Genomic DNA, 25,919 nt, shown 5'->3' with positions numbered 1-25,919 from the left:
ATATAATCACCCTAACACTCATATCACTAGACTTTAAGATGTTTGCATATAACCTTTTTAAATTCAAATTAAATTGAATTTTTTACAAGAAACTCACACGATACTCTGGAGGATTTACTTCCACACCAGATGGAGCTAGGTTTCCTTACAACTACAACACACAAGACTTGGGGCAGTGAACACCTATCTATAAATTACTTAGAGATCAAAGGTTGTTAATGTAAGTGCCTGGAGACTGGGAACTCAGTGCTCAGGGGATGGATTTTGGACAATAAGCTTAGAAAGCCAAAAGCTACCAGACCATGAGCTAACCAACTGAAGCAAAAACACAAGGTCATGTGAGCCAGCATGGTCCTGCTTTCCCTTCCCCTCCTCCCCCTTTTGGTTTTTTTTTTAATAAACACAGCACTGCTGAAGGAAGAGAGACACATGCCTTCAGAGGCTGCAGGAATTACAGCCAAGGTCTTCACCCACCTAACCAGCAACCTGCACACATGCAGACACTGGGCCATTCAAGAGTGAATGAGATTGCAGTCTTTGAACTGTGATCCCACTCCACCCCCAAAACAATACCACTGGTTTTTAAACAACAATCAGAACAAAACACACTGAAGGGACAACAGAGGGTCTCAGTAAGAAAAAAAGCTGAATAGTCCCTGGATTTGGTACCCCACATCCTAAGCCCCAGAAATGTGGCTCCATTCCACATTTATGAGCATGAGGCAAGTCTGCCACAGAAACAGCAGTGTGAACTTGCATTAGTAATTTCACTTCCATATTTCTATCTTCAGACAGAAAAAACCCCCAATTATTGGATTATGAGACCCCCAAAACCAAAGCAGATTCAAAACAACTCATGTTCTGCAGATCAGCTGTATTTACTATAGAGAGCTTCCTGTTGCATTTCTTGGTAAACCACTAAGAAGCTCAGGAGCTTCGGATGGCATGTTTGCACTGGGGTCCAAAGCCAGCTACAATTGCTACAATGAGATTATATATTCCAAGCTTTCTGTTTGAGCATTTCAGTTTGGTCAGCAAACCAGAGGATGGCCTTTTCAGCAGTTCTGCTTTTAGTGCTGAGCAGTGTAGTCACTTACCTCAACATAATCTGTTGGAACAAGTCCTCTCTCGCCTTGGCTGTTTTTTCCTTCTAACCAGCCTCCACCAACATCCTAAAAGAAGTAATATAGAAATAATTTTGCTAGATGGATCTCACAACATGCTTCAAATAGCTCAGCAGGAAGCATTGTCTTGCTGTCAAATGTCAAATGCTCAGCAGGAAGCACTGTCTTGCTGTCAATGTTCAAAACACAGCTATGACTGTGAAACTGAACAAACTCTCTCAAAGCTGCTGAAGCAGCAGATACTCATTTAAACACAACACAGATCATGCTGATTTTACACAGCTATTCTGGACTTCAGATTTTAACAAGCATGAACGGGAAAATTAATTGATTTTTCAACACTTTTGGTCAGTTATGAAACCACAATCAACTGTCTGGCCACAGACTGCATATAAAGACAACTATTAGTATGTCCATTTCAATGGATTAATTTTAATCAACAGACTATAAAGAAACAAGACTCAAAGAATAAAACTGTTGGTGATATCTGTAAAATCTCTGCCTCCTTTATTGAAGATGCAGACACATGTGATGAGTGAGAGCTATCACTCACAGAAATGTTAAGGCTATTCTCAAGATTAAAAGAGCCACATGCCAAGTAAGATCTGGACTCATTCTTTCCACTTCACATTTCTTTTCAGAAGCAGTCTTATGCTATTAGTTTAGAAAGAACTACCAACAGTTCCGCTCTCATCTCAGTGGGACATCCCGATATTGTTTGGGGTTTTTTAAACACATATTCTACGTACACTACAAAAGCTCTGTAGACATTTGTAGTTAAGCTAAGTTAATTCCAGGAAACATTATCAAGAATAAGCCAGCTCTGTTTTAAATTAACTTGTTTAGGGAACACATAGATACATGTCAAGCTAGCTCACAGATGAAAATTGGAGACACATATGCTAGACAGCGATTTTAGGTTTTCTTAATTTGCTTTTTAATTGAATTATTTTTTTATTTACAATTTTGTTCTTTCACTTTGAAAATTTCATATAGTCCTGCACTTTACAGGCACTCCAATAAGGAGAAGCCTGCTTATGTATTCAAGATTCTATGCAGTAAAGATCAAGCAGTTAGTGAAATAACAGCGTGCATTTATTTTCTCTTACATACCTAGAAGCTTAATACTCAAGAACACAAAAATAATGAGACATCTCTGATTATAAATTCTACTAGTTTGGTTGAACTGCAAGAGTAATGACATCTTGAGCCAGAAGTCATATTTGCACTGCTACACTTGAAAGCAATCATCAGTGGACTTGCATGACTTCAGCTATTGCCATCAAAACTTATCATAAAAAAAAGATCAAGAGCCTTTGTGGCAATTTACCATGGACATCATAAAACAAAGTTTTACTTGGTTTTGAGTATACTGCTTTAAGCCACAGATGTCTTGGTCGGTGTGAACTAGCTTCAAAGTGGTTATCTATTTATTTGTATTTAGTCTTACTTTTGTGAAATGGCATTAAGCTCCTGAATTCATTCAAAATGTTACCCCTGCCATAGCACAGCACACTTCCAAGAGGGTGCTGGCTCTGTTAACTATCTGTTTCAAGTATTTAAGATCAGTGGAACTAAAAATTATCAGGATTACACATGACTAGGATCTTCAAAGAATTAAGTTTATTCTGCAGAATGCATGTGTTTTATACAAATGGATAAATAAGACCTTGACTTCATGATCAGTTAGTTTTTGTTTGTATTTGTTTCAACAGGCAAGCCTGTTCACAAAGCCATATCATTACACAAAATTCAAAGCAGAATCAACTGATACTTTGTTACCAAGGGTAAGAATTATATAGGACACTGAAATTCAAAATGTAGACATAAATCAAATGTCAGTGCTGAAAAGCCCTATTCATTTAACAACACCCTGATGGCATCGTGATAGTATTGTCACCACTACTTCCCTATACCTTGTTCATATTTCTTTAATTATGAAAGGACACAAAATTTCAGTAAAAAATAAATAAATTTTTGTTGTGAGTTCTTTACCAAACATGGAATGCTGAAGTCATTGATTAAGAAACTCAAAACCTAGAATTGAGCTGGATGTCCCATTTAAATGCAAGTGGCAAGCACATGAAAGATTACATACACACAAAATGTGCAATATTAGGCACACAAAAATAGACAAGGCATTCAGATGTACAGGCTATCACCACCATTAGTTCCTTCCTCTTACTTGTCTCTCAGCTCTGTTTAGAAGAAAACAAAGCTGAGTACATTCTTTTGTGTGTGGGTACAGTTTGAGAAGGTCCCATCCTCCAAAACATTGTATTTGTTTCCACAAGATTATCAGAAAATTCTTTGTGTTCTGTTTTTTTGCTAATTCTTCAGGGAAGGATAGCCAGGCCTTTCAGATGTCACCAGCACCATTTTCCTTCCATGTGCTGATAGAAGTAGGTCAGGAAAGTGCACTGAAGCAGATTCCATGTCAGTTTTCTTACCGGGTTGGTGATTGTGATGATCTCCCCTTCACTGACCGTCAGCTCATTGTTTCCAGGCTCAGCAGCAAAATCATACATAACACGAGCCTGTAGGTGGAAAAGAATGTAACAGTGAGGCTTCCAGCTTCTGTAGAAGGTTTCATTAAGAAACCATCAGCACAAATTATCCTTAACTTACAGAAAGAGTAAGTGGGGTAAGGAATGTACAAAGAGCAAATCAGCACATAGGAAGCTAACATTTCCTAGATTTGAACTGCAAACTCAACAGTAACAACAACTTTAAAAGATACAAATCTCATGTGGAGCTTGTTGGAGATAATCTGCCATAAGGATTTAAGACTGGTTGTTCTCTGTCATGTCCAGAACTGTACGTACAATGTTTTCCAGGGGAAGAAGGAAGGGTTCCTAACTTTAGCAAACAATATTTTTTTGTTTGTTTTATACAAGACATATTCCAACTCCAATTTGAGTAAAGGGAAGTAGCTCACAGAGCAAGCAATTCAGAAAAAGAAAAGCAAGTAACTGCAGATGTAAGTAACCACTGCTGTGCGTAAAATGTAATACGTAAAATTATGTTTTGAGACTCTATATGGGAAGAATTATGCAAATACAGAAACAAGCAGTGAGACTAGGCTTGTTATATCTGGCATGAGGAGGGAGGGAAAAACAAAACAAATCTAATTTTTAAGTGTTTAGATACACAAAGGCTTTGCTGTGCACTGACTCTGCTATTACACTACATAAAGAAATGTTTGAAACATTTGGTTTTACTAATAACATCATTCAGTGTACAGCAGTGAGTTCCTTCTTGCACTTGAAGGGCGAGGGAAAGAAAATAACAAAAAGTAATATTTTCTGTCAAAGGAGACAATAAAATAATTTCTGTTGAAAATAAACTATATGATAGGAAAAAAAAATACCAAAAGACAGACATTCACTATCAAGTCCTGCCTGTCTCAAAACTGCAGGTTGTTATAATCCACACCCAGACAGAACTTCTTACAGAAAACCCAACGAAAACAGAACTTCCCACCTTCACATTTTAATTTCATGAGTAACATGTGGAAATACTTCTGGCTGGTCAAAAGATACTTTACTTCAGTGTAAATAAAAACAGAGCTGAGAAAAAAAAAACACGTTTCAGCTGTTCAGCTGACAAATCTAATCCCAAACCATGTGCACAACAAATCAAACACTTGGTCTTCTCCACTAGAGCAGTACAACATTGCAGAAAACCATGTGTCCTAAGCACTCTGAATGCTCCCTTGAATGAAAACTTTTCCCTTAGAATGGAGGCTTTCAGCACTTTCAGATTATGCCATGCAAAACAGAGATGAAGAGGCAAAAACTGTGTTCAATAATAACACTGGCTGCTTTCTTTCCAGCAGCACATCTGGCCTCCATGGAAATATAAGAACAAGCTGCTTTACTTTCCTGAAAAATGAACTGAAGAGAAGCAGCACACCTTTAGAAATACAAGAACATTTTAGGCAGGGGTGTAAAAAGCACCACTCTTCAGAGCTGCTCCCTCAGCAGTAGCAGATGGAGGTGTTGAACATGTCCTTTTTCCAGCAGGTTGCTAAAATTTATACAGTTTTTGCAAGTCAATTTAACAGCACTCAGATGCTGGGCATCTGAATCATGGGAAAAGCAGCTTTCTTAACCAAGAAGTCTTCTTAGCCTTTTTCAAGTAATACACCATAGTATTAAGTTCTTGCTTCTATTCACAGGAATGATGAGAGTTTACCAGAAAAAAAGGTAACAGACCAATTTTATCAGCCTTCAGAAAAACTGGCAAAATATCCCCAGTGATGACCAGACTGGAAAGGTAAAATGTATTTCAGTCTAATAAAAGAACAGATGCAAATACTAGATTCTCCAGATACGGCAGTGAAATTAAAGTTACTCAGAAAAGAAAATGGAACTATTTAGCTTGTAGAGAAAGAAAAAACAAGAGAGATATAGAATTTAATAAAGTCATAATGCCGAAGTCTGCTTATTGATCTACTCTGGATGCCTGTTTCAAAAGTTAGAAAGAGTAGAAAACATGGAAAAAATTACAAACAAACCTTGCTAACTACAGTTTAAGAAATTTAAAAACAAATTTAAAAACAAGCAAAAACAATTGCAATGCTACAGAAATGGATTATTACAGAACATTAAGAATTTGAGGTACATCAGAAACCTGGTCTGTATATTAACATTTCAAACACATTCCTCATATTTTTCTGCCAGTACTATCCATTTCACCTGCATTTCTAGGCTCACTTGCCTAGGCTGGAAATGAAGACCTTAAGAACTTCTGGCAAGTAAGCTTTCATACTATGCTCCTACTGTTGAGTTTATAAACTCAACCAATTCCAAAGTAAAACTAAGTGACTAAATGTTTCTGCCCCAACTATTAAGTGTATAGTTAACAATGGAAAACCCTCTAGGCTTTCCCTGGGCAGATACATCAGCCCCAAACCTATTTAAATTTCTGACAATCAGTTCCAGAATTTTCCAAGAAGCTTTTTCCTTCTTACTGGCCATAAATATTGTGTCCAAGTAGCAGATAGAACTTAAGAGTTCTATCTACCTTTGCAACTCATGCAAAATTGCAAATGGGCACGGAAAAAAGTATTTAACAGGAAAAGGATTTTAGCTCTTTGGCACTGCAATACACACACTGAATATTAGAGCTAAGCTTAGGGACACTTTGAATATTCATAAAATGGGAATCTCTGATGAATTCCCGATCATTAATCTGGATCAGTCCAGATTAATGAACACCACAAAGAGAACTTCTTCAAAACACAGCTTAGAAAAAAAAATCTTAAAGTAACTGTTGTGTTTCATATTTACTTCTGATGATATACAAAAGGATCAAACAGTCCAAGAACTACAGGAACTTCAAAAATTGAAATATTTTGTTAGTGGAATAAAGGCCCCTGCTTCATTTACAGAATACTGCAAACATGCAAAACAAGAAAGAACCATTAACAAAGCTATTAGCTGCAAGAAAATTAATTTCATCTACTGGTTGCATGTATATCTCCCCTCTCCCACCACCACCTCTGATCCAAGATACAAATGGTTCTGGATTCTGAAGTTTTGTCAGTTCCTTTGAGAAAAAAAACCCTGCCAATCCAAAAAGCTTTAACTGATTTCGTTGACCAGAGACCAGGCCTGGGTCTTGTACTGTAAGCTACTGCCTCTCTTTGCGCAGGTGGCAACTGAGCATCTCCACTGGGAGTTTGGAACACATCCTGACATTCCCCTCATGCTCCCTCGTGTGAGGAAAGCCTGGCACAGATTAAGCAGAACCCTGTCACAGCACATGGCAAGAAGGAAAAGGTTCTCTGATCCCCAGCATCTCTGCACCTCTGGCATATACTGCAGTTTCTCTAGAATGAGAGGAAGCCAGCAGTTTTGTCTACAAGTCCAAGATGGGGGAAACCAGTAAGAGTTAAAGGAAAATTGGCTTTACTGCAGTATGGATATAGAAATTTAGATTGTAATAAAGGAAATAAAAAGGAAACTGGTAATTCTTAGTGTTGTATCAGCATTCTTTGGAGCTTGTTCTACTGGCTGTAGTTACAGAACTGGACTGTAGTTTCCCAATTTACAGATTTACTGACTTACTACAGTGTGAAGCCTCCCAACATTGAGCACTGTAATCAATAATTATTATTGTCTTTTTATAATTATGATACAATCATGCTTAGGAATATTAAAACACCAAAAGATTCCCCACATTGAAAAGCAGTATCTAGATTAGTGAAATATTTTTCCTCTGAAGGCCTGGAGCAGATTTCACTTTCCTCCACTACTTTTGTCCAAGTTCAGTGCTTCCCTCTTCTTTCCGTAATATTAAAAACCAAAAAGAAAAAAAAACCCAACAAAAAACCAAGAGCATTTGCCAACTTATTTCTGAAAGCAAACGTAACACTACACAACTCTACCTGTCAGTGTTAAAGCTCTTCAGCATAAATGAAGTGGGAAGGAAGATGTCTAGCAAAAGTCATTAAACTAAATTTCCAATGAAAGGTTACACTGTTGCTTCACTAAGTTATTAGATGAATATCCAAAATCCGTGCAAACATCCTGATCCACTGGCTCCTGCTGGATGCCCCCCAGAACCTTGAAAGAGGTGATAAAGCAACAGAAACACCTATTTCTCATGAGAAGAATCTTTCTGCCTTTTCCAAGATATTTCACTTAAGGCTAGGCTCAGATGGAAAAGCACCTTAGCCCAAAACTGAACAATCCTGATGTGCACAGGGCCACACTTGCCTGCACTACAGTTCAGCTGCAGCAGGGTAGCTCAGTCATGGAGAAGGACAGTGCAAGCCCCCGTGTATTCCCCACCAGCCATAAGGAGACAGGCTAACAGCTAATGAACACCAGTTGTGCTCAGAGCAGCTTTTACAACATCTTCCCTGCCTCAGCCTTCCTTGAGGTGAATGATCAATGACCCACGTAGAATGACTACTGTTTTTTCTTTAAGTTCACACTTCTGAAGCAAAATGTTTTTATAATGCTGGACTTCCTGACTGCAATGCAACAGTTCTGCATCAAAGTATGCTTTATAGCACAAAAATTGGAGAAGCCCCTAAAAAATTGGACACACCTTTGAAAATGCTTTCCCTGCACACAGGGCTTCATTTGTATTAGGAAGAGATCTAGTGTTACACCATAGATTCATCTGTTTCAAACATGTGTTACAGTCTAGGAAACTTGTACCACAACTGCTTTTCTTGGTCAGCTGGCAGTGGCAGATAGTACAAAGGAAATACCCATAGAAGTCTCATAGCATGAAATTCCCTAACTGCACACATTTCTCTTCACACTTGGCACTTCAGCAGCTCAGAGCTTCAGCCACCCTGCACTGCTCCTGTCAAAAGACAGGGATTCACAGGTTTAAATTGCCTGGTGCCATGGTCAGAAATACAACTGCTATATCACAGCACCAAGATGACAACATCTCATGCTGCTGGAAGCAGTTCCCATATTGACAGAAAGAGAATCAATTCTGGATTTCTCTTTTGGGAAGTATACGAGGCAGACAAGTGCAGGCTTGTCTGAAACCTGCATCCACTGGAAGAGCAGAAACCATAATTCGGGAAGCTTGGCAGAATGCCAAAAATAATTTTTTTTTTTTTTAAATGAAGAAAAGTTAATCATTAGCATTGGCTCTAAACAAGTCAAAGTCCTCACATTTTAAATGGCCGTGTCAGTGAGAAGACAACCTTTTATTCTAGGACAGCAGCCTAAGCTTTTAGCTGGGATGAACAACAAAGGGCTTTTGGTCACCTCAAGTAACTCCAGTAACACATCTGGTATGAATAAACTTCAGAACAGCTTGCTACAAAAACTGCTTCAGTTAGTACAAATATTCTTCAGTAGGTATAGTAAGCCTTTGAAATCCGCTGCTTGTGAAATACTGATAAGCAGTATGTTGCTCACACTTGGAAGCACTGAAGAGGAAAATGCATTTATTTCTTCCCAGACAACATTTTATTAGTTATCTTCTAAAAGCTTTTTGGATGTGGGTTTGGTTTTTGGGTTTTAGTACATTTTTTGTAACGTTTCTTTATGCTACAAAAAATGTGGGTTTTTTTCAAAATTAGTGGTTTTTTTCAGAATTACTTTTTCCCACGTATACTGTTTTTAGAAATAAAATATTCATTCTAAAGGGCAGTTCTAAAAGAACAAAACAGGAATAGCATAGCTGGGATACAGGTTGGGATCTCAGGATTGGAGAAATTAAGAAAGCAGAAAGAAAATAATAAAGCCAAAAACCTATCTGCAAATTCATCACTTCAGGAAGTAGCAGTATATTTTGATTGCTTCCCAAAGAATGGTTCAAAATGAAGCATTTAATCTAATGAGTGACAATACTCTTCTACACAAAAAACAACTTAAAACTATTTTTGCATTTTCTTTCCTGTACTAATCTTTCTCAGCAATTTGCCCTGTGATTACTGTCTGTAAAAAACTACTGGTTTGTAGGTATTTTATTGCTTAGAAGAAGTGCAAGCCATCTGACTTGTCATCAGCTGAAGCCTTAAACCCCTTGCTATCTTCACTGTGCCAGTGAAGCTTGTGGGAAGACACAGGGTGGGCATGGACCTAAATGACAGCTTAGCCATTGTTTTGTGTCACCATTCACAGACTACTTAAGTTGCCATGTTTTAATCAATGCATCTTTGAAAAACTTCTCCACAGATCAAAACACATGCTAAGTCCCTCTGTGGATATTATAGGGAATTCTGAAAGAAGTTTAAAAGGGCTTGTGTCCAAAACGCTGAGAAAAACAGTAAGAATACAGGAATACAGACAGGAGCCCCTCATGTCTTTCCCACCTCAGAGGACTAAGGACAGTTTTCTTCCAACAGTGCCTAACATTTAGGTAGATTTAATAATTTCCCTACCCTTTAGCCTGAAATCTAAGCTTGTTCACAAGCTAAGTGCCCCAAGTCTGAAGAGATTTTCACTGCATCATCTGCAGCATTGAATCACAGAATCATAGAATGGTTTGGATCAGACTGACATTAAAGATCATCTTGTTTCAGCAACCCTGTTATGGGCAGGGACACCTTCCACTAGCCCCATGCAGCCTGGCCTTGAAAATATAAAAAACATTTATACTACTAACGAAGGAAACATCTGGGGCTATGATTTGACAAAAAAATGCCTTTTCATTTTAGTCCCTCTATCAAGCTCTATCAGACTGCAAGGCAAAGTGTGCATTTGGATAGCCTATGCAGAAATATCAAGTGTCTCCTCAAGTGCTATGACTCTCAGCCTGGAGAAGCAGCTACTCTCTGTCCTGACTGTGGTAAAGAAATGCCTACATGTTCCTCTCACAGGCTTTGCTAAGAGACAAGGAACAAACCAAAAACTGACAACAGAAGAATAAGAGGACACAAGGGACACTGTCTTCTAAGACAGACTCCTACAGAAAGAGTACCTTAGAAATTCAAGAGATTATCCATTGTACTAGCAACTGCCAGTAAAGTGATAAAGATGTATTATGAAGGAGACACCAATGTTTATCTTTTTAACTACTATAGAGAAACTGGAGAAAATGTATATTGCTTGTATTGTGCTAGGCATCACTTCTTGTGCATGTGCTCAGCAACATCTGCCTAGAAAATTTGCTTGAAGAAACTGGAACATTTTATACTATAATTTTATTAAACAATAAGCAAAAAATAAAATTCACTTGTTTAATTAAAACCTCCTTTTAGTATTACATTTCTTTTCAATATGATTTTGTTTTGCTTTTAGCAATGTCAGAATTAAAGCAAACTCATCCAGAAAGTAAAACTAAGTTCAGTAAAGAACTCCACTTCTGGATGAAGAGAGGTCACAATATTCAGGTATCATTACTCCAATTTCTCTCACCAGCTCTAACTGCTGGATCCTCACATTACTCTACAAATTCACATTAAAAATGTCTCTTGACCCGCTGGCTCACTTTCTCTGGGCAATTTTTCAACTCTAAAATAAGTTCACTAGCCTGCAGCTAATCATTTGAAGTCAACAGTACTGACTATACGCATATTAGAAGTAAATTAAACACAGACAAAAATCTTAAGAAACAAGAACTTGTATAATTTCTGCCCACTAGTAAAATATGCTTGCAGACAGAAGTTGCATGTGCCTGCAATATTTCAGTCAGTTATTTAATTAAGTATTTATACTGGATTAAAAGGTCTATCTCATATTGGAATCGACAACAAAACATGAAGAGTTTTCAAAAAGTACAAAACACAAAGTCTGAAACCTTTATAGGGTAAGGGACAGGAAGGCAGGACTCAATTCCCACCAACATGCATGTGGTTTAAATCACTGGCACTTCTAGAATTAGAATGGAAGTAAGGAAGAAGGGTCTAGGAAAGTTTTCAAGTGTTAAAGAGACTTGGAAATGTTTCCTTAGAAATAAAGACAACAGTTTACTAGCCACTTCAGCAACTTGGGCTTTCCTCATTGAGGACAGATTAACTCTTTAGATCTACCATGCAGGACTTCACTGTCTTGCTGAAAATAATGTTTTGGTCATGAAAGACCACCTGAACCCAGTTCAGGCTAGTCCCACAAATTTTTTGTACATATTTTATTTTTGATTCACAGAACATGAGCTTCTTTACAGCTGTCGACCTGTCAGCAAACATCACCACACACCAAACCCCAGTGAAATGTGCTCCTAGCCAGCATTACAGGCAGAATGCACACTAAGAACTTGCATTCAAGTGAATTCCTACACAGAAAGCCTCTTGTTCAACTCAAGCATCTGGGACTAAAAGTCATTGATGCAGAATGAGGTCTAAAATGGTTATATGACTAAGATCTCTTAAAAGTATTGAGTAAAACAGATCTTAAAACTGTAAGATGTTAAAACAAATTACAGCTTCTTTCCATGCAGTTATAAGCCAGGTGGGTAGATAACCATACCACAGAGCATGAAAAAAGCAAAAAGAAACTGTGATGTTTTCCAGATTTGTAGTAGTGCTTAAAAATGTTCAAGTCTGAGAATTATCTATAAGCAGGTCAGTGGTTTAAAAAAGCAGCATATTTTCAGAATAACTATCATGCACTACTAAAAGAGGTGCTTAGTTATATTTTGGTGTGTTCATACTGACTTGTTTATGGGATATTGTCAGACCCAACAACAGGATCTCCATGCACCCAAGCAATACTGAAGCAAGGGAAATTCAGTTGCAGAAATACATTCAAGACGCCCATGTGATTTAGACATATTTCCAAATACTGACTCAGATACTCCCCTGAATCACATCTGAGCTTTCCATTGGGTTAAGCACCTGAAAAGCTTTTTTCTTGTTTAAAACATTACTTATAAACTAGTAATCAATTAAAAATGTACTACAAAACTCCTACCATGAGTGTGGAACTCCAGTGATACCAGACTTTTTTCAGAATTAGTTTACTGCACTGCTCCAAGTGCCCAGCCTTCCCCCTGTTTTCCCTTCTGAATACCAGCCTTTCCCAGATCCTCAGATAAACTGGGTACTCAACAATTTTGAATCTGAGAACATTAATTCCAGTTTCACCATGACTACAGCAAGTAATAAATGCAGCAAGTGAAGCATGGGTTTGTATTTACAGATGTCAGGCAGGATGCATTTATCTCAAGTGTGATTAAAATCTCTGCCTAGATTAATCATTACTGTATCTCTGAAATCAAACTGCAAAACTTGCAACTGTTTACTGAACCAATATTTAATGGCATGTTTCAGAAGCCTGCTGTTCCAAGTCCCCTGATGTTTGCCTGAAACTTTAGTTCTGTCCCCAAACAACAGAGCCAGTAACATGCGAAGGTTTCAGAAAAAGCCAGCAGCATTCACCAGAAAAATTGCCACATTGTGATCTACTCATTAAGACAGCTTGTAGTCACACAATAGTGCTGCCTCTATGAGAGCAGAGATTAGAAAAAATTAGTAATTATCCTAATAATTGGAGAGGCACAAAGTTTCACTAAGGTTATCTAGCAAACTTCAAGCCCTTTCAGACTCAGCACACTATTACACATTGTGGATCTCAATGTACCACATGCACAGGCCATTCTAGAAGCAAATGAATACCTGGCAAAGCAAACTAAGTACATGTTAAAATGATGCTGTTTCAAATAAACTTCATCCGTAAAATACAGAATGGAACAGCTGTATGACTCTGAAGTCCCAAATACTGGTAAATATTAATAGGAAAACACGTGCTGAATAGCATGTTGCACTGAAGTAGCATTTCATGCACTGAAAGCAGCTGGGAAGGAATCTGAAACACAGCAGGATGAGCTCTCCACATGGAATTCTGCTAAATTCTCTGTTACTTGAGTATCCAACATTAATCAATATACTAATGTTTTGTTATATCTCAGTTCTTATTAGAAACACTATTTTGTAAAAGTCTATGTTTACTTTTATTTTATGAACACAAGTGAGGAAACTGTTACACCAACATAAATGCATTACCATTTTATCAGATGAAGCTTCCTTACTCTAGAAATGGGAAAGGTTCACATTTTTTGGGTTCTAAAGTATCCAAGCCTAGAGCTGTTTTAGGCTTTTCTATTGGCAGTGTAGAAAAGTACAAGACCCTGCAAGATTACAAACTTTATTTCATGATAAATGGCAGCTCAATTAAGCAAAGCTCAGTCATTAGACCTGGCCAGAGAACACCCACCGCTTGAACTGGACATTAATGACCTGCAATTTAATGCAATGTGCACACTAGCAGTGTAGGCATATCCCACTTTAGACAAAGAGTTAAAAAAAAAGAAGAAAAAGAATGTCTGGACAGATGCATTTAATAATAAAAAACAAACCAAGAGATGTAATGAATGACAGAACTGGATTAAGTCATGCAACATTGAAAGTTTGACAGAACACCTCACAAACTTTTCTTGCACCAGCAACCTTTACAGTGACAGAAAGCATCAAAGTCTGAAAAGAAAGTTAGAACTTCTGCTTCCTTATGAATTACTAGAAAAATTGGCAGCTTGACAGAATGTGACAGCTATTGATAAAAAAATTGTAATTCAACAACTTTCATACAAACATCCAAGACTGTGGTCTAGTTATTTGCAGCAAGGAAGATGCTTAATTTTGTATTCCACAAGCAATCATTTTCAGAAGAAAATATAGGGCTATTAAGGAAGGAAATTACAGTACTGCTGAAAGAAGAGTGCTGTCACTAGGTAAGCACTAATTACATTATATTATCATATGTAATTGCAATATTCAGTAACTGAATTAAATCTTGACCCCACCCCAAAAAAGAACCAATGCAGCAGAGGAAATAAGACATTTAAGCTTCACTCTCAAATCTGATGAAGCTATAAGGTGAAGTGAAGCACCTCATCAGTATCACCTTACTGCTGCAGAAAGATGAATTGTATAAGCTCTTCAAGCAATATTAGAATTTAAATAAGAACTAGAAAAAACAATAAATGTAATAGCTTTTTATCAATTGTCTTTCTTCTGGAAACCACTTACATAATCACCACAGAAGGAAAAAAAACCAAAACCAAACTCATCATACAGAGGGGAGGCACAGTCTAAAGCTATTCTAAGAGATTTTTTATAGCCGTTCTTGCAAATTAGCCATTTTGTTCTATCAACCCGGAAAGCAAACACTTTGCTTGAATTGAGATGACAACTAATTTTTGCTCTCAACATTGAGAACTGCAGTCTCAGAAGGCTGGGAAAAGCAAAGCAAGTCCAAAACCTACTGTGTTTAAACAGAGATATCATATGAATACACAAAATAAAAGCACAACAGTTCCCATGCCAAGGAGGAGCAGATGGCAACTCAGAGCAGAAGTCAGTAACTCAACGACAAGTCATAAGAAATAAGACCCATCAACCAGTTCTTCACCAGTCTCCACTTTTTTACAGGAGTGGGACTCAATAATTTCACCTGGGCAAGTCCCACTTGCAGAAACCCCGGGCCAGACATGGCTGCCTCTCCCCAGAAGCAGCTGTTTTGCTTAGACTCCCCAGAGACCTCCCACAGGCTGCACTGCCCATCTTCTCACCACCTCCTCCTCCTTCCAGCCACCTATTTTGCACATTGGAAACCCCTACTGTTCAGTGTCTTCCTTTAAAGGGCAGGAGCTGGGGGAAGAGCTGCTCTAAAATATAAGAGGAAATAGAGCTTTACCCACAAAAAACATGTTCACACACTGAGTCGCTGGCTTGACTTTACCCAGTACACTTCTATGAGCATATACCCTGTTACCAGCAGTGCCCAGGATGGCTCATGTGCCCTTCATACCATGCCATATCCCAAATGTCTCCAACTACACAACAGCTGGACCAGGCTGCATAATGACAGCTCCCTACAGGAAGAGCTGTTCCTTGTGCCCTTCTCCCCTTACTGTGTCTTACAGAGGACAAAAGTTAAATGATTCTGGTCTTAAATGTCTTTTATATATATATATATATGTTGTTGACAGAGGTTTCTTATTCATACAAAGCTCAAAGATAAAGAAGGTTTGGGAAAGAAAGTGATAACGCTCCAAGTTTAAGTTAAATTTTCCTGTAAGCAATATGCTTTTTTTTCTCTCTCACTTCTGTAGCACTTGAATTTTGCTTATTGGACTACTACAAGATTGCTCTGTTGTTTGAACTTTCTGTTACTTGGGAAGCTCCTTTCCAATAACAAACTGCTGAGAAAGCAGGAATGCAACTAAAGAAAATACAAGCACAAGCTCTGATTTTCAGCCCTCCGAGAAGTGTAAAGTGAATTCGGAGAAATTGTAATTGTGAAACACACTTTGAAATAGAAGAGGTTTAGCTTTAAATGCTGAACACTGCAATAGCTATTTACTTAAAATAATTCTAAATATCTAAATGCTCATCTGTCCTACTGCAGGGCTGGTTGAAACAAATCACTCCCACTATTTTACAGTCTCTTCTCTATTACCTGCTTTTAAAATGTTTTGCAAGACTGCTTCCAACACCATAAATGTTACAATTGCTTGTAAATTTAATACAGGAGGGAACCCACATATTTGAAATGGCAAAGTTCTCAAATGATTTTTACCTTGGTGATCTCTGTAAACTCTGAAATGTGCCAGATGCCCTAATCAAATAAGGAGAGGTTTACTGCATATTCACACACTCAGACCTGAAAATCTGAGGAGGAAGATAATTCAGAGGAAAACCTTGAAAGAATGCAATACAATAAACCTTCTTACGAAACTACAGTTAACTGTAAAGCCTTATTGCTGAAGTAATACCAATAGACAGAGAAATTCTACCAGAGTGAAAACCTGAAACTCTGAATCTATAAACCAGATGTAGCTTACGACATTTGATATCAGACTTCCTTCTCTTTGGCTGCTGTAATCATGTTTTTAAATGATGACCTCTGGTAATGAGTCTCTGATGACTCTGCCTAGGTGCTCAAAATAACTTTGAAAAACTGAGTCAGAGGAATCATTACTCAAGCACAGCATCACTCAGAATCTTACCAGCTTTCCAGCACAGAAATGAGAAGCCTTGAACTGGTAAGCACAGCAATGTAACATAAACCACTTATCATTGAACCTTTAAAACACCATGAGGCAGGACAGAAAGAAAAAAGAACAGTAAACCTGCGTCTTCATAAAATAACTGTATCAGTTCATGCTCATGCTAACATCTCACCCCTCCAATAGGTCAGGAATCTGTGGTTAACCTGCATTACCAAACATTTTCCCCTTCTCTAGTCATCTTGTTGCCCCTTAAAAAACAAACCACCAAACCAAAATAATCTAAAAAGCCCTAGGAAGTATCCCCACATCTACGTAATACTAGCCTAAAAGACCCAAACAACACTTCACATCATTAGACTGTAACATCAAAATCATTACTTCACCTAATAATTTTGTTCCATCACAACCTACATACACAGATCACCTGTGATCTCATGTTTTGTATTATGTCTTTTTTTGCTGAATTTAAATAATGGAACGTGTTGAATGGATTATGACATGATCATAGAAGAGGATTAACTCACAGATGTCTTAAGATTTATTAACTGAATCTTCCCTTAAGATGAGATTTACTAAAGGAGTCTACTTCCAATGTTAGGACAATGCATAATGTAGATTAACAGAACACAAAGTCTGGGTATTTTGGAGGATTTAGCACAGAGGGGTGCTTCACTTCCCAGATGCAAATCAGAACAAAGAATTGTTTCTAACCGACTCAAGTGATAGTATAAAGGAAAATGTGGGACTTCTTTGGGAAGCCTTACACTGCTGAGAGTAATAGAGAATAAGAAAGATGAAAGGAAGGATACACACTTAAGGATAATAATCTTTAAGGCTAATGTGTTGTTACCTTTCCTTACGTGAAATTTTCATATGTAAATCATGACCTTCCTTCACCACAACTACAAAAACCATGCTGAATTCAACTATACCTAGCCAGTGATTAACAGAGAAAATCCAACATGATTAGATGGACAAGAAAGCCTTGAACAGCATTTCCTTGTTTTAGAAGTACTGTTAAGTTGTATCTTCTTTAAAGAACAGAATATTTAGTCTAAGCTTTCATCTCAGAGGACTTTCTCCCACAAAAAAGGGCCCAGTCCTGAAAACAGAACCAGATAAATGACTCCTCAAACTGCACAAACCATTGAACAATCAAAAACATAATGGTGGGATATAAGTACCCTAAAGTTATAAAGAAAAAAACCTGTTGGTATTGACAGTAAGAGGGGCCTAACTTCACAAAGCTTGTCAACAACTGCCTTATGAAACACCTCTTTTGGTAAAGCAATGTCACCAACATCAACAATGTTACACCAATAAATCACTCCTAGTTTCAACTTCTAAATTAAAACTCACCACATGTTATCAGCACAGGTTCCAGAAGAACTGGAAGAACTGTCTTGCCCATAGCCTATTCTGTTCTTTCACTTCCTTCTGAAATCAGGGCTTAACAAATGGCAAAACATCAGCCTTTTCAAGAAAATGACTTGCCTACATTTTAAAAGAATAAATAAGTTTTAAAATAGGCTAAGGTAGGGAGAACGTTGTTTAAAAGCCAGCATATTGCTTCCTGACATTTCTAGCTCTCCCTATTCAATGAAGCTCAAAAACAAAAGAAAGGACATGAGTAAAGCTGGGACTTGGCAAACTCTATTGGGGAAAGAATAGGAAAGGCCAAAGAAACCACGAAGGAACAAATAGCAGAATGACAATCTCATCTGTGGCTTTTGTAAGCAACTATGACAGAAACATTTACCAAACTGCATCTTCCTTGTGACCAAGTTTAGAAAATTTTTTAGGCTCAGGCACTCTCTGTGTCACGTCATTTGTGACACAGTTAAAAATAAGGAATTTGTAAGGTTAATTCTGTTTCTGAAGTATCTAGCTTAAATCACCTGTTCTTAAATGTGGACATGAAATTGCTTTACTTCTGAAGTCAGGTTCAGTTAAATGACTGTGAAACTCTAGAAGTCTCCTAAACAACATTCTTTTTTTCTTATTTTGATAGGGTTTAATATTTGTTTCATTTTTTAGAGCACATAACCTTGAGCGAACCATAAAATCCACTGCCAAGCTACACTAAGAATCTTGGCAACAGAAGAACTGCCTCCAGAAGCCTTAGATCCTCTATTTCCCATTTATATTTTCACCCTTCTCTGTGAAAGTCTCCTGCTTCCAACTATACCACCCCACCCAACCTTCTGTATCAGCTCTGAGCAAACTTTCAACTACTGCAACTCCCTAAAACTGGAGAAATTACATCACTGCTTCCATTCAGTGAATATTTTTGCTATTTCAGCAACTTACTGTATCTTAAAACCAGGCCTGACAAGTGTTGCAGTAGGCTCCTGGGATGTACATACAGCATGGGATGAGGAGCAAGAAAGGAGAAGGAGCAATGGCCACTGCTAATTTAGCTCACAACACCAGACACAGCCTCCAAAGTGCTTAAGGCCTACAGCCAGCCCACCTGTTTCAACAGAAGACTCCCTACCAAGTTTCCAGCTAACAAATATGCTAGGAAAGCATCAGTAAAGGCTTCTTGGTATGAAAATAGTAGTCCTTTCCCCTAAAAGCTTTTATTTCTTTAATAAGAAATGCATTGATTTTGAACGGTACAGAGAAGAGCCAGCACATTACACAATGGTATACCACATCTTCATACATGAAAACCCCAGGAATTTAATTGCCGCGGTTTATCAAAGTGGGAGCAAGAAAAATGGCCAAGGATTACAAGCTAGCTACAGAAGAAATCCCTATCTGCATACTCCATCCTCACAAAATCTAACACCTTGGTTCAAGCATTTGTAAATCTTGTAGAGAAAATGATAAATCTGAAAACAGAAGCTGGGCGAGTTCAGATTCAAAAGAAAGAAGCATCAACAGCAAGAGAGGTGATTTAAAAACAACAATAGAAAAGACAGACTGGATTTTCCATCATTGAAAGCATTCAAACCAAGACTGAATTTGTCCCCAGCCTTCCTTGGAAAGTATATTCTAGTTTAAACAGGAATGCATTCAGGAAGTGCTAACAGCCTGTGCAGCACAGGCCAGGCCAGACTGTCACCCTTATCATCTATATAGGATTTGACACCATTAAAGTTCAAAAAATTCATACTCCAGACAACTACTTACAGTTTAGTTTTGGTAACAGTTCACATAAAATACAAATACACCTTGCATATTTGTTTTGAAAAGAGGCAATTTGTAAAGGAGCATAAGCAGAAGGTGAGAAATTTGTTTACAATTTAAAAAGCAAAATTTACTTTCCAAAAGAAATGGTGACTGGTTAGTTGGCTGAGCTCCTAAAAACTGTTTTTTCAGCCAGTTACTCCCTTACACTGCTCAAAAAGACAATATATCCTTTACTATAGCTGACGTTTGCACAACGTGAACAAAATAAAATCCAAAACAGGGCGGTTTGCAGAGAGGGACCCATCTCCTGGGTAGAGCTCACAGAAAATAAAGTAAGCTTCTCTTCAGTGCGGCTCAGAGTTACCAGAATAACAAAATAATAGCAATAAAATACCAACTCTTTGCTGACTACCACTTACCAATTTTAGCCTTCAAGTCAAAGTACGTTACCATATCTTGCAACGTGTAGAATGAAAAAAATTGCACCACCTGATTTTAAGCCAGTCTGGATTAGGAAGTCAGAAATTATACGCCCTTCCGTCTGGGGCCATAATGTTTCCAAAAAATATTTAAAGAGCAGCAAAGTGAAAGTTTCCAAATGTATGAATAAAATGGATCGCGTGTTAGGTACAGAACCCAGGATCCCATGAGGACACTGCACCTCAAAGTGAGCTGAGAAATAATACACTGGTTTAGTACAGTATCTGCCTCACATACTGAGTATTATGTAGTATATACACACCAGAAGTAATTATCTTGCTACCTACAATCGTTAGATTGAGTAAAAAATATTCATGCACACATCCCATGAATTACTGGAACCCACCAATGTAAAAAAACCAAGTCGATCAACAACATTCTAAAAGCTCAACAGAAACATAAATTTCACTATATTGACTATATTCACTGTATTTTAAACTGCCTAAATGATTTTGAAACATAAAATCAAGTTTTTGGTGTTTTGGAAAAAGTTTATCCAAACATGAGCCACCATCGGCTTACATGGTTACAGAGACAGCCACTTATACATTACATCTGACACATTCAAGATGCGGAGTTTCTTCAGCGCTGAGACGAGCAACACAAATAGTGCACTGTATGAGAACTGCCTCAGTAAAAGGAAGTTTTTTAACTGCTGGCCAACCTAATGGAATCAGGTGACTCAAAGTAATACTTCAAATACCAAAAAAGTATTCCTGAGATACTTAGACAAGTCACAAATGAGTTGCTGGTGCATGCTAACTCACACCTACACAAGCAGAGATGCTTTCATCAACCAATATAGTAAACAAATATTGTTTATTTAGAAAGAGGCCACTTTCAGACAGGATGGGCTAATTTTGACAGTTGCATTAGCAGCAGATACTGCTGAAGAACTGAACAAAACAATTTAACTTCCTTTCTTTTTTTGTTGTTGTCGTTGGGTTTGATTTTTATTTTTTTTTCGCGTGTAAAATCACAGCTCACTATTAGCAGGTCGCGCAGTGCGGACTCTGGGCTCCCACCGGAGACACGGCACAGCCACCCCCGGATGCCACCGCGGGGGTCAGCATCAGCTGCCCTGACGCGCCGGGGGGCGAGCGGGCCGGGACAGCCGGGCCGGGACAGCCGGGCCCGCCGGTGGCCGAGGCCTCTCCCAGCGCCCCGCCGCTCCCGGGCTCGGTGGAAGCGGGACAAGGGGCGCCCGGGCTGCAGGAGCAGCACCCTCGGCCTCCGGCGGCTCTTCGGCCCTACGGTCGTTCCGCCGAGGAGAGGAGACGGAGGGGCACAAGCACAGCAGAAAAACAACTTTCCCCCGCCCCGGAGCCGCCGAGCCCCGAGCAGGGGCCGGGCAGCGGCGCCGAGGCCCGAGCGCGGCGCTCCCTCCGTCCCTCCCGCGGCCGGGGCAGGGCCCGGGGAGGCACCGGCTCCGCCGACCCCCAGCACGCAGCCCGTCCGCCCGGGACCCCCGCCCGCCCAGCCGGGCCCGCTGGCGCAGAGGGCGCCCCGGCGCCGCCTCCCGACCCCCGGGCGCTGCTCACCTTGGTGGCCATGGCGCTGCCGGCGCGGGCTGCGCTGCCGCTCTGCCCTCCCTCCCTCTCTCCGTGCCGCGGCTGCTCGGTCGGTCGCTCGGTCGGTGTGTCCGGCCCGCCTGCCGCCGCCGCCGCTGGGCCGCGCAGGCGGCTCCTCCTCAGCGTCCCCGGCCGCCGCCGCCTCCTGGGGGCCGCTGCGCGGCTCAGCAGCCAAGCGCCGGCGCTGGGCAGGCGGGGGCTGATGTGGCCGCGCCGCGATGCCCCCGCTTCGGCCGCCCTTTCCGCCCGCTCGGCTCGGCTCGGCTCAGCTCAGCACCCGGGGCCACTGGCGGGGCTGTTTGTCCGCGGCCTTTCCGGCAGGGCCCGGGGGAGGGAGGCACTCGCTGCGCTGCGGCGATCCCCGGGGGAGCCGCCCCGGCCGGTCCCGGGGGCAGTGGGGGCGGGCGGGAGGACCTCACCCACCCGCCATGCCCTCAGGGGCTTTGCTTTGTAGCCAGAGTTTGGCCTCAGATTCGCTCGCGTGGGGGAGATAGGCCGCAGGAAGGCGTTATGTGCCCCTCGGGTGCCTTTGAACGGAAATTTCAAAGCAACCATACAGCAAGGAAAGCAATTTTTTCCTCGGCCAGGCTCCATCCACGGCTGCCAGGGCGGTGTACGTCGTCCCTGACCTGTTTCAGCCGGGCCTTGGTGCACAGCAGTTAGCAGCAGCAGTGAAAGGCACCAAGTGCTAGCTGCTCAAGGTCGGTAGCGTTCCTGCCGGGCACTCTGTGACCATCTCACAAAAACTACCTGCGACCCCACCTGACTTCCAGCCTGCAGGAGAGATGAGATGGGAGGCTAAAGCAAAGGGAATTGGAAAATACGGTGACAGTGATCATGCAAGGTACTGCAGCATCCAAAAAGTGCAGCTTCTTGTTGGTATATTTATAGTGGTTGGCCTGGAATCAGGAGACTTCCTTTCTGTAGAAGGAAATACACGGTGTAATCATCAGGGACGCCAGGGAGAGCCCTAGGAGGCAGGTAGGCTGTAGGGAAACTGCATAGAATTCTACATCTATATTGCCTTGCCCATAGAATTACAAGCTTTTTTTCTGCTATTGTTAAGAGTTTCTCAGGAGAGCTTTATTAAAAGAGAAAAATACGTTCAGAGGTTGGGTTGGATTTTTTACATTGGAAAAAAATTTCCTAGTTGGACCTGTGAAATAGTTTCCATGGAAAGTGAGGATGAGGAAATAAGAGGAAGCTGGCCTGGCTGTTCATTTGCCACCACTTTTTGAGTGATTGAACTGATTAACTTCAGATGTTTCCAAACTCATTCGGTTCTGGTTTTAGCTTTTTCAGAATTCCATTAAATACAGCATTTCCAGCTTCCTTATGTAACAGCAGTACCTGAAGTGAAACCTTTCTGTGTGGCTCACAAGTGATGTTGTAGGACACCACCTTTAAGCTGAAGTATTTAGCATCAGTTTTGCCATGTGGTCCACCAATAAACTGGCAACTCATCTATCTTACAAGCAAAACTTCCTGAAGGTGGCTTCATTCCTGCTCTTCCACTTTCTCAGCAACAATCTTTCCAACATGGCAGGTTTTGATCCAGCCCTTTAGTGAACATCTTATAAAAAGGGGAGAGGTATGAAACCCAGGGACCCAGCACTGTCTCCTTTAGGGATCCCCAGCTGACTGTGAAGCACCCTCTGTCCTTTCTCCAGATGCTGCTTTGGTATGTGAAATATAATAAACTTGTGGCTTTAGCATAAGCTCGAGTCTGTGTCATTCTTTACCTGTGGTCAGCGCAAGTGCCAGAAAAGTTTAATGTGCAGCTGCTACCCAGTGTGCTTTAGCAGAGCTCGGCTTGCTATCTGGGGAATGAAGAGCACAGTCATGATTTGTTCAGCCTCTCTGTGTGTTTAAAGCCTCGACAGTTTTCCACTGTGAGGTACTCCTGAAAATGTCTTACTTGACAAGTTTGAGGGATGAAGGAAATATTACCATTTCTCTCAGTGGGAGAGAATATTCTGAGGAAAAAAAATTAATGGGATTTTTCCAATACTATTTGCAATTAATTGCTGTTAATTCTTATTTCAATGAACATATTCTCAGGAATCACTTTGGATTGCAAGTAAACCTATCCCTTCTTAGCAGTAAGCTTTATTATTTCTTAACACAGAGAGCCAAATACCAACAAATTGCTAATGAAACCACCTAAAATTTCCCAGACTTCTGAAATTAGTTACTTTTCTGCTACCAAGTTGTGTCCTAGTTAATTAGGACTGGATGTTTGCTTAGCATTAGACATAAAAGAAATCTCAGTGGCTTCAGTGGGGTTGTTTACATATCTAAGCATTTTGGTAGTTTTGAAGTGTAGTGCTCTGTGTGGAGCTTATCAGCTTTCACACACAGTTGACTAATTATTCACTTTGTACTAAAGCCCCAATGTATGCTATAATAAATATCTCCATCTCAGAAAAAAAACAATCAGTAACAGAAGAAAACCTCTTACCCAGCATATAAGTAACTTCTCTCTACAGATTTCTACTAGGTGTTTATTTCTGCAGCTAGCTGGTCTGCAGTGGTTCCCAGGAACTCAGAGTTCACGGAGAAGTGATCTTCTGCAGAGCCTCATCAAATGAAAAGCTCCTGCCAACAGCGCTATGCAGATTTTTTAAATGAAAGATGGACTCTGAGAAGGGACATGGAGAACATGTGCTGAATATGTTCTCTGCTGAGCAAGGCCTGCCTGCAGCTTCAAGCTCAAAGGAAGGCAGTGACCTTGTATGTTCTGATTTATGCAAACTTGGTGGGGAATGATAAAGAAACAGTGTTCTTCAGATAACCTTCGCACTGAAAACCATCTGGAGAAAGAACAATGTTTTGTGTTTCTAAGTTACTGTCCTCTGGAGCTCCTTGAGGTGGTGCACCTTGGATTTGTCCCTGCTGGGAGCCCGTGCCCCTGGCAGTACCGGGGTGATTGAGGTGGCCCTGAGGTGTTTACCTCAGCTCTGGAGGCATTTTCAGCAACAATTATCACTAGTGGCAACAACTTTGCAAATGGAGCAGGCCGTCAAGTACATGGTTTTGGGAAGTCTTTGCAGGAGGCATACAGAGATTATATTGGCCTAGGTCTTTATTTTCAAAGGTGTTTTATCAAGTAAGAAGTGATTTAATTTTTTTCTTGGTTGAAAGCCTAACAATGTGGTGTGCACGATAACATCAGTTCCACACTAAATGCTTTTAGCTCAAGGTTTCTAACTACATTCATTAATCAGAAAGCCTAACAAAGACTAGGGAGCAATTACAAGAACATTCCAACTATTTTTTATTCCTTTTAATTATCATGTTTATCTTAGTCACCTGATACACACCTCTTGTTTTAAGAAGGGGTAGAGATTTTTCACATTTTCAAAGCCTCAAAATAAAATTTATTTGGTTTATGAATCAAAAAGAGAAGCACTGTATTTTTCATCTTCAGAAGTCATATCCACACACCTTCACCCACTTCTCCCCAGGAGGTTCTTTGGGTGTCTTATTTCCTCTCAGCTGAGCGGCAGTTTCTCTTTCAGAATTGTGTTAACACCATTTCTTCCATGTTTTTGAGAAGTTTGCTAGATAGCAATATAAAATATTGCTTCCTCCTATCTTCTGTATCCTTCCCTCCCCCAGATTTGGACAGAAAATGATAGAAACTGCCACATGCATGAAACCTACTGTTATCTGCACAGAGCAGGAAGGGAGCAGCTGCTGAATCCCATTTGTGCATCGCTCTGTTCAGCAATGTCCAGTGGCATCACTTGCAAATGTATCTGAAAAATACATTTAACAAAATGCATTCTGAGGAGAAAAAAATGCTAATATTTCCCTTTGTTTTATGTTGGGAGCTTTTGGACACAAAGTACATGAAATCTTGAATCATATGGCATTTGCAGGAAAGCACGATTTTACCTCTCATTTACCCAGAACTGTGCATGGCAGTTTGAAATGATGCTCAAGAGATTACAGACATGCTTTCCAATCTTACTCTGCACCTGGTGCTGGAAGATCACTATCAAAACAGCAAGGCAGCCAGTCCTGAAATACTGCTGGATTTTAGTTTCAGACTTTCCTGGAAAAGCTGCTTTAGAAAATGGCACCCAAAATTGCACCCAAATTCCTGTGAGTTTTCAGTCTCTGAATTTCTCTCTGAATAAGCAGTTCTGAGAAAAACTGTTCTTCA

At 40.0% G+C, this 25,919-nt stretch overlaps 1 protein-coding gene across 1 annotated transcript in view; it reads right to left on the bottom strand.

Moving 5' to 3' along the window:
- Positions 1–22,094, bottom strand: part of SNX9 (sorting nexin 9) — a 60,232-nt gene extending 38,138 nt beyond the window's left edge. Inside the window, exons 1-3 of the mRNA XM_041470036.1 lie at positions 21,719–22,094; positions 3,575–3,661; positions 1,098–1,172 (exon numbers count right to left, since the gene is read on the bottom strand). Coding sequence (XP_041325970.1) covers positions 1,098–1,172; positions 3,575–3,661; positions 21,719–21,730 — 174 coding nt within the window. The 5' untranslated portion in view covers positions 21,731–22,094. The remainder of the gene's footprint in view (positions 1–1,097; positions 1,173–3,574; positions 3,662–21,718) is intronic.
- Between the last annotated feature and the right edge of the window lie 3,825 nt (positions 22,095–25,919).

Source organism: Pyrgilauda ruficollis, unplaced genomic scaffold, assembly GCF_017590135.1.
Source record: "Pyrgilauda ruficollis isolate IOZ18807 unplaced genomic scaffold, ASM1759013v1 scaffold24, whole genome shotgun sequence".
NCBI classification, from domain to species: domain Eukaryota; kingdom Metazoa; phylum Chordata; class Aves; order Passeriformes; family Passeridae; genus Pyrgilauda; species Pyrgilauda ruficollis.
Note: the sequence above shows the minus strand (reverse complement) of the source record. Positions and strands in the feature narration are given on the sequence as shown.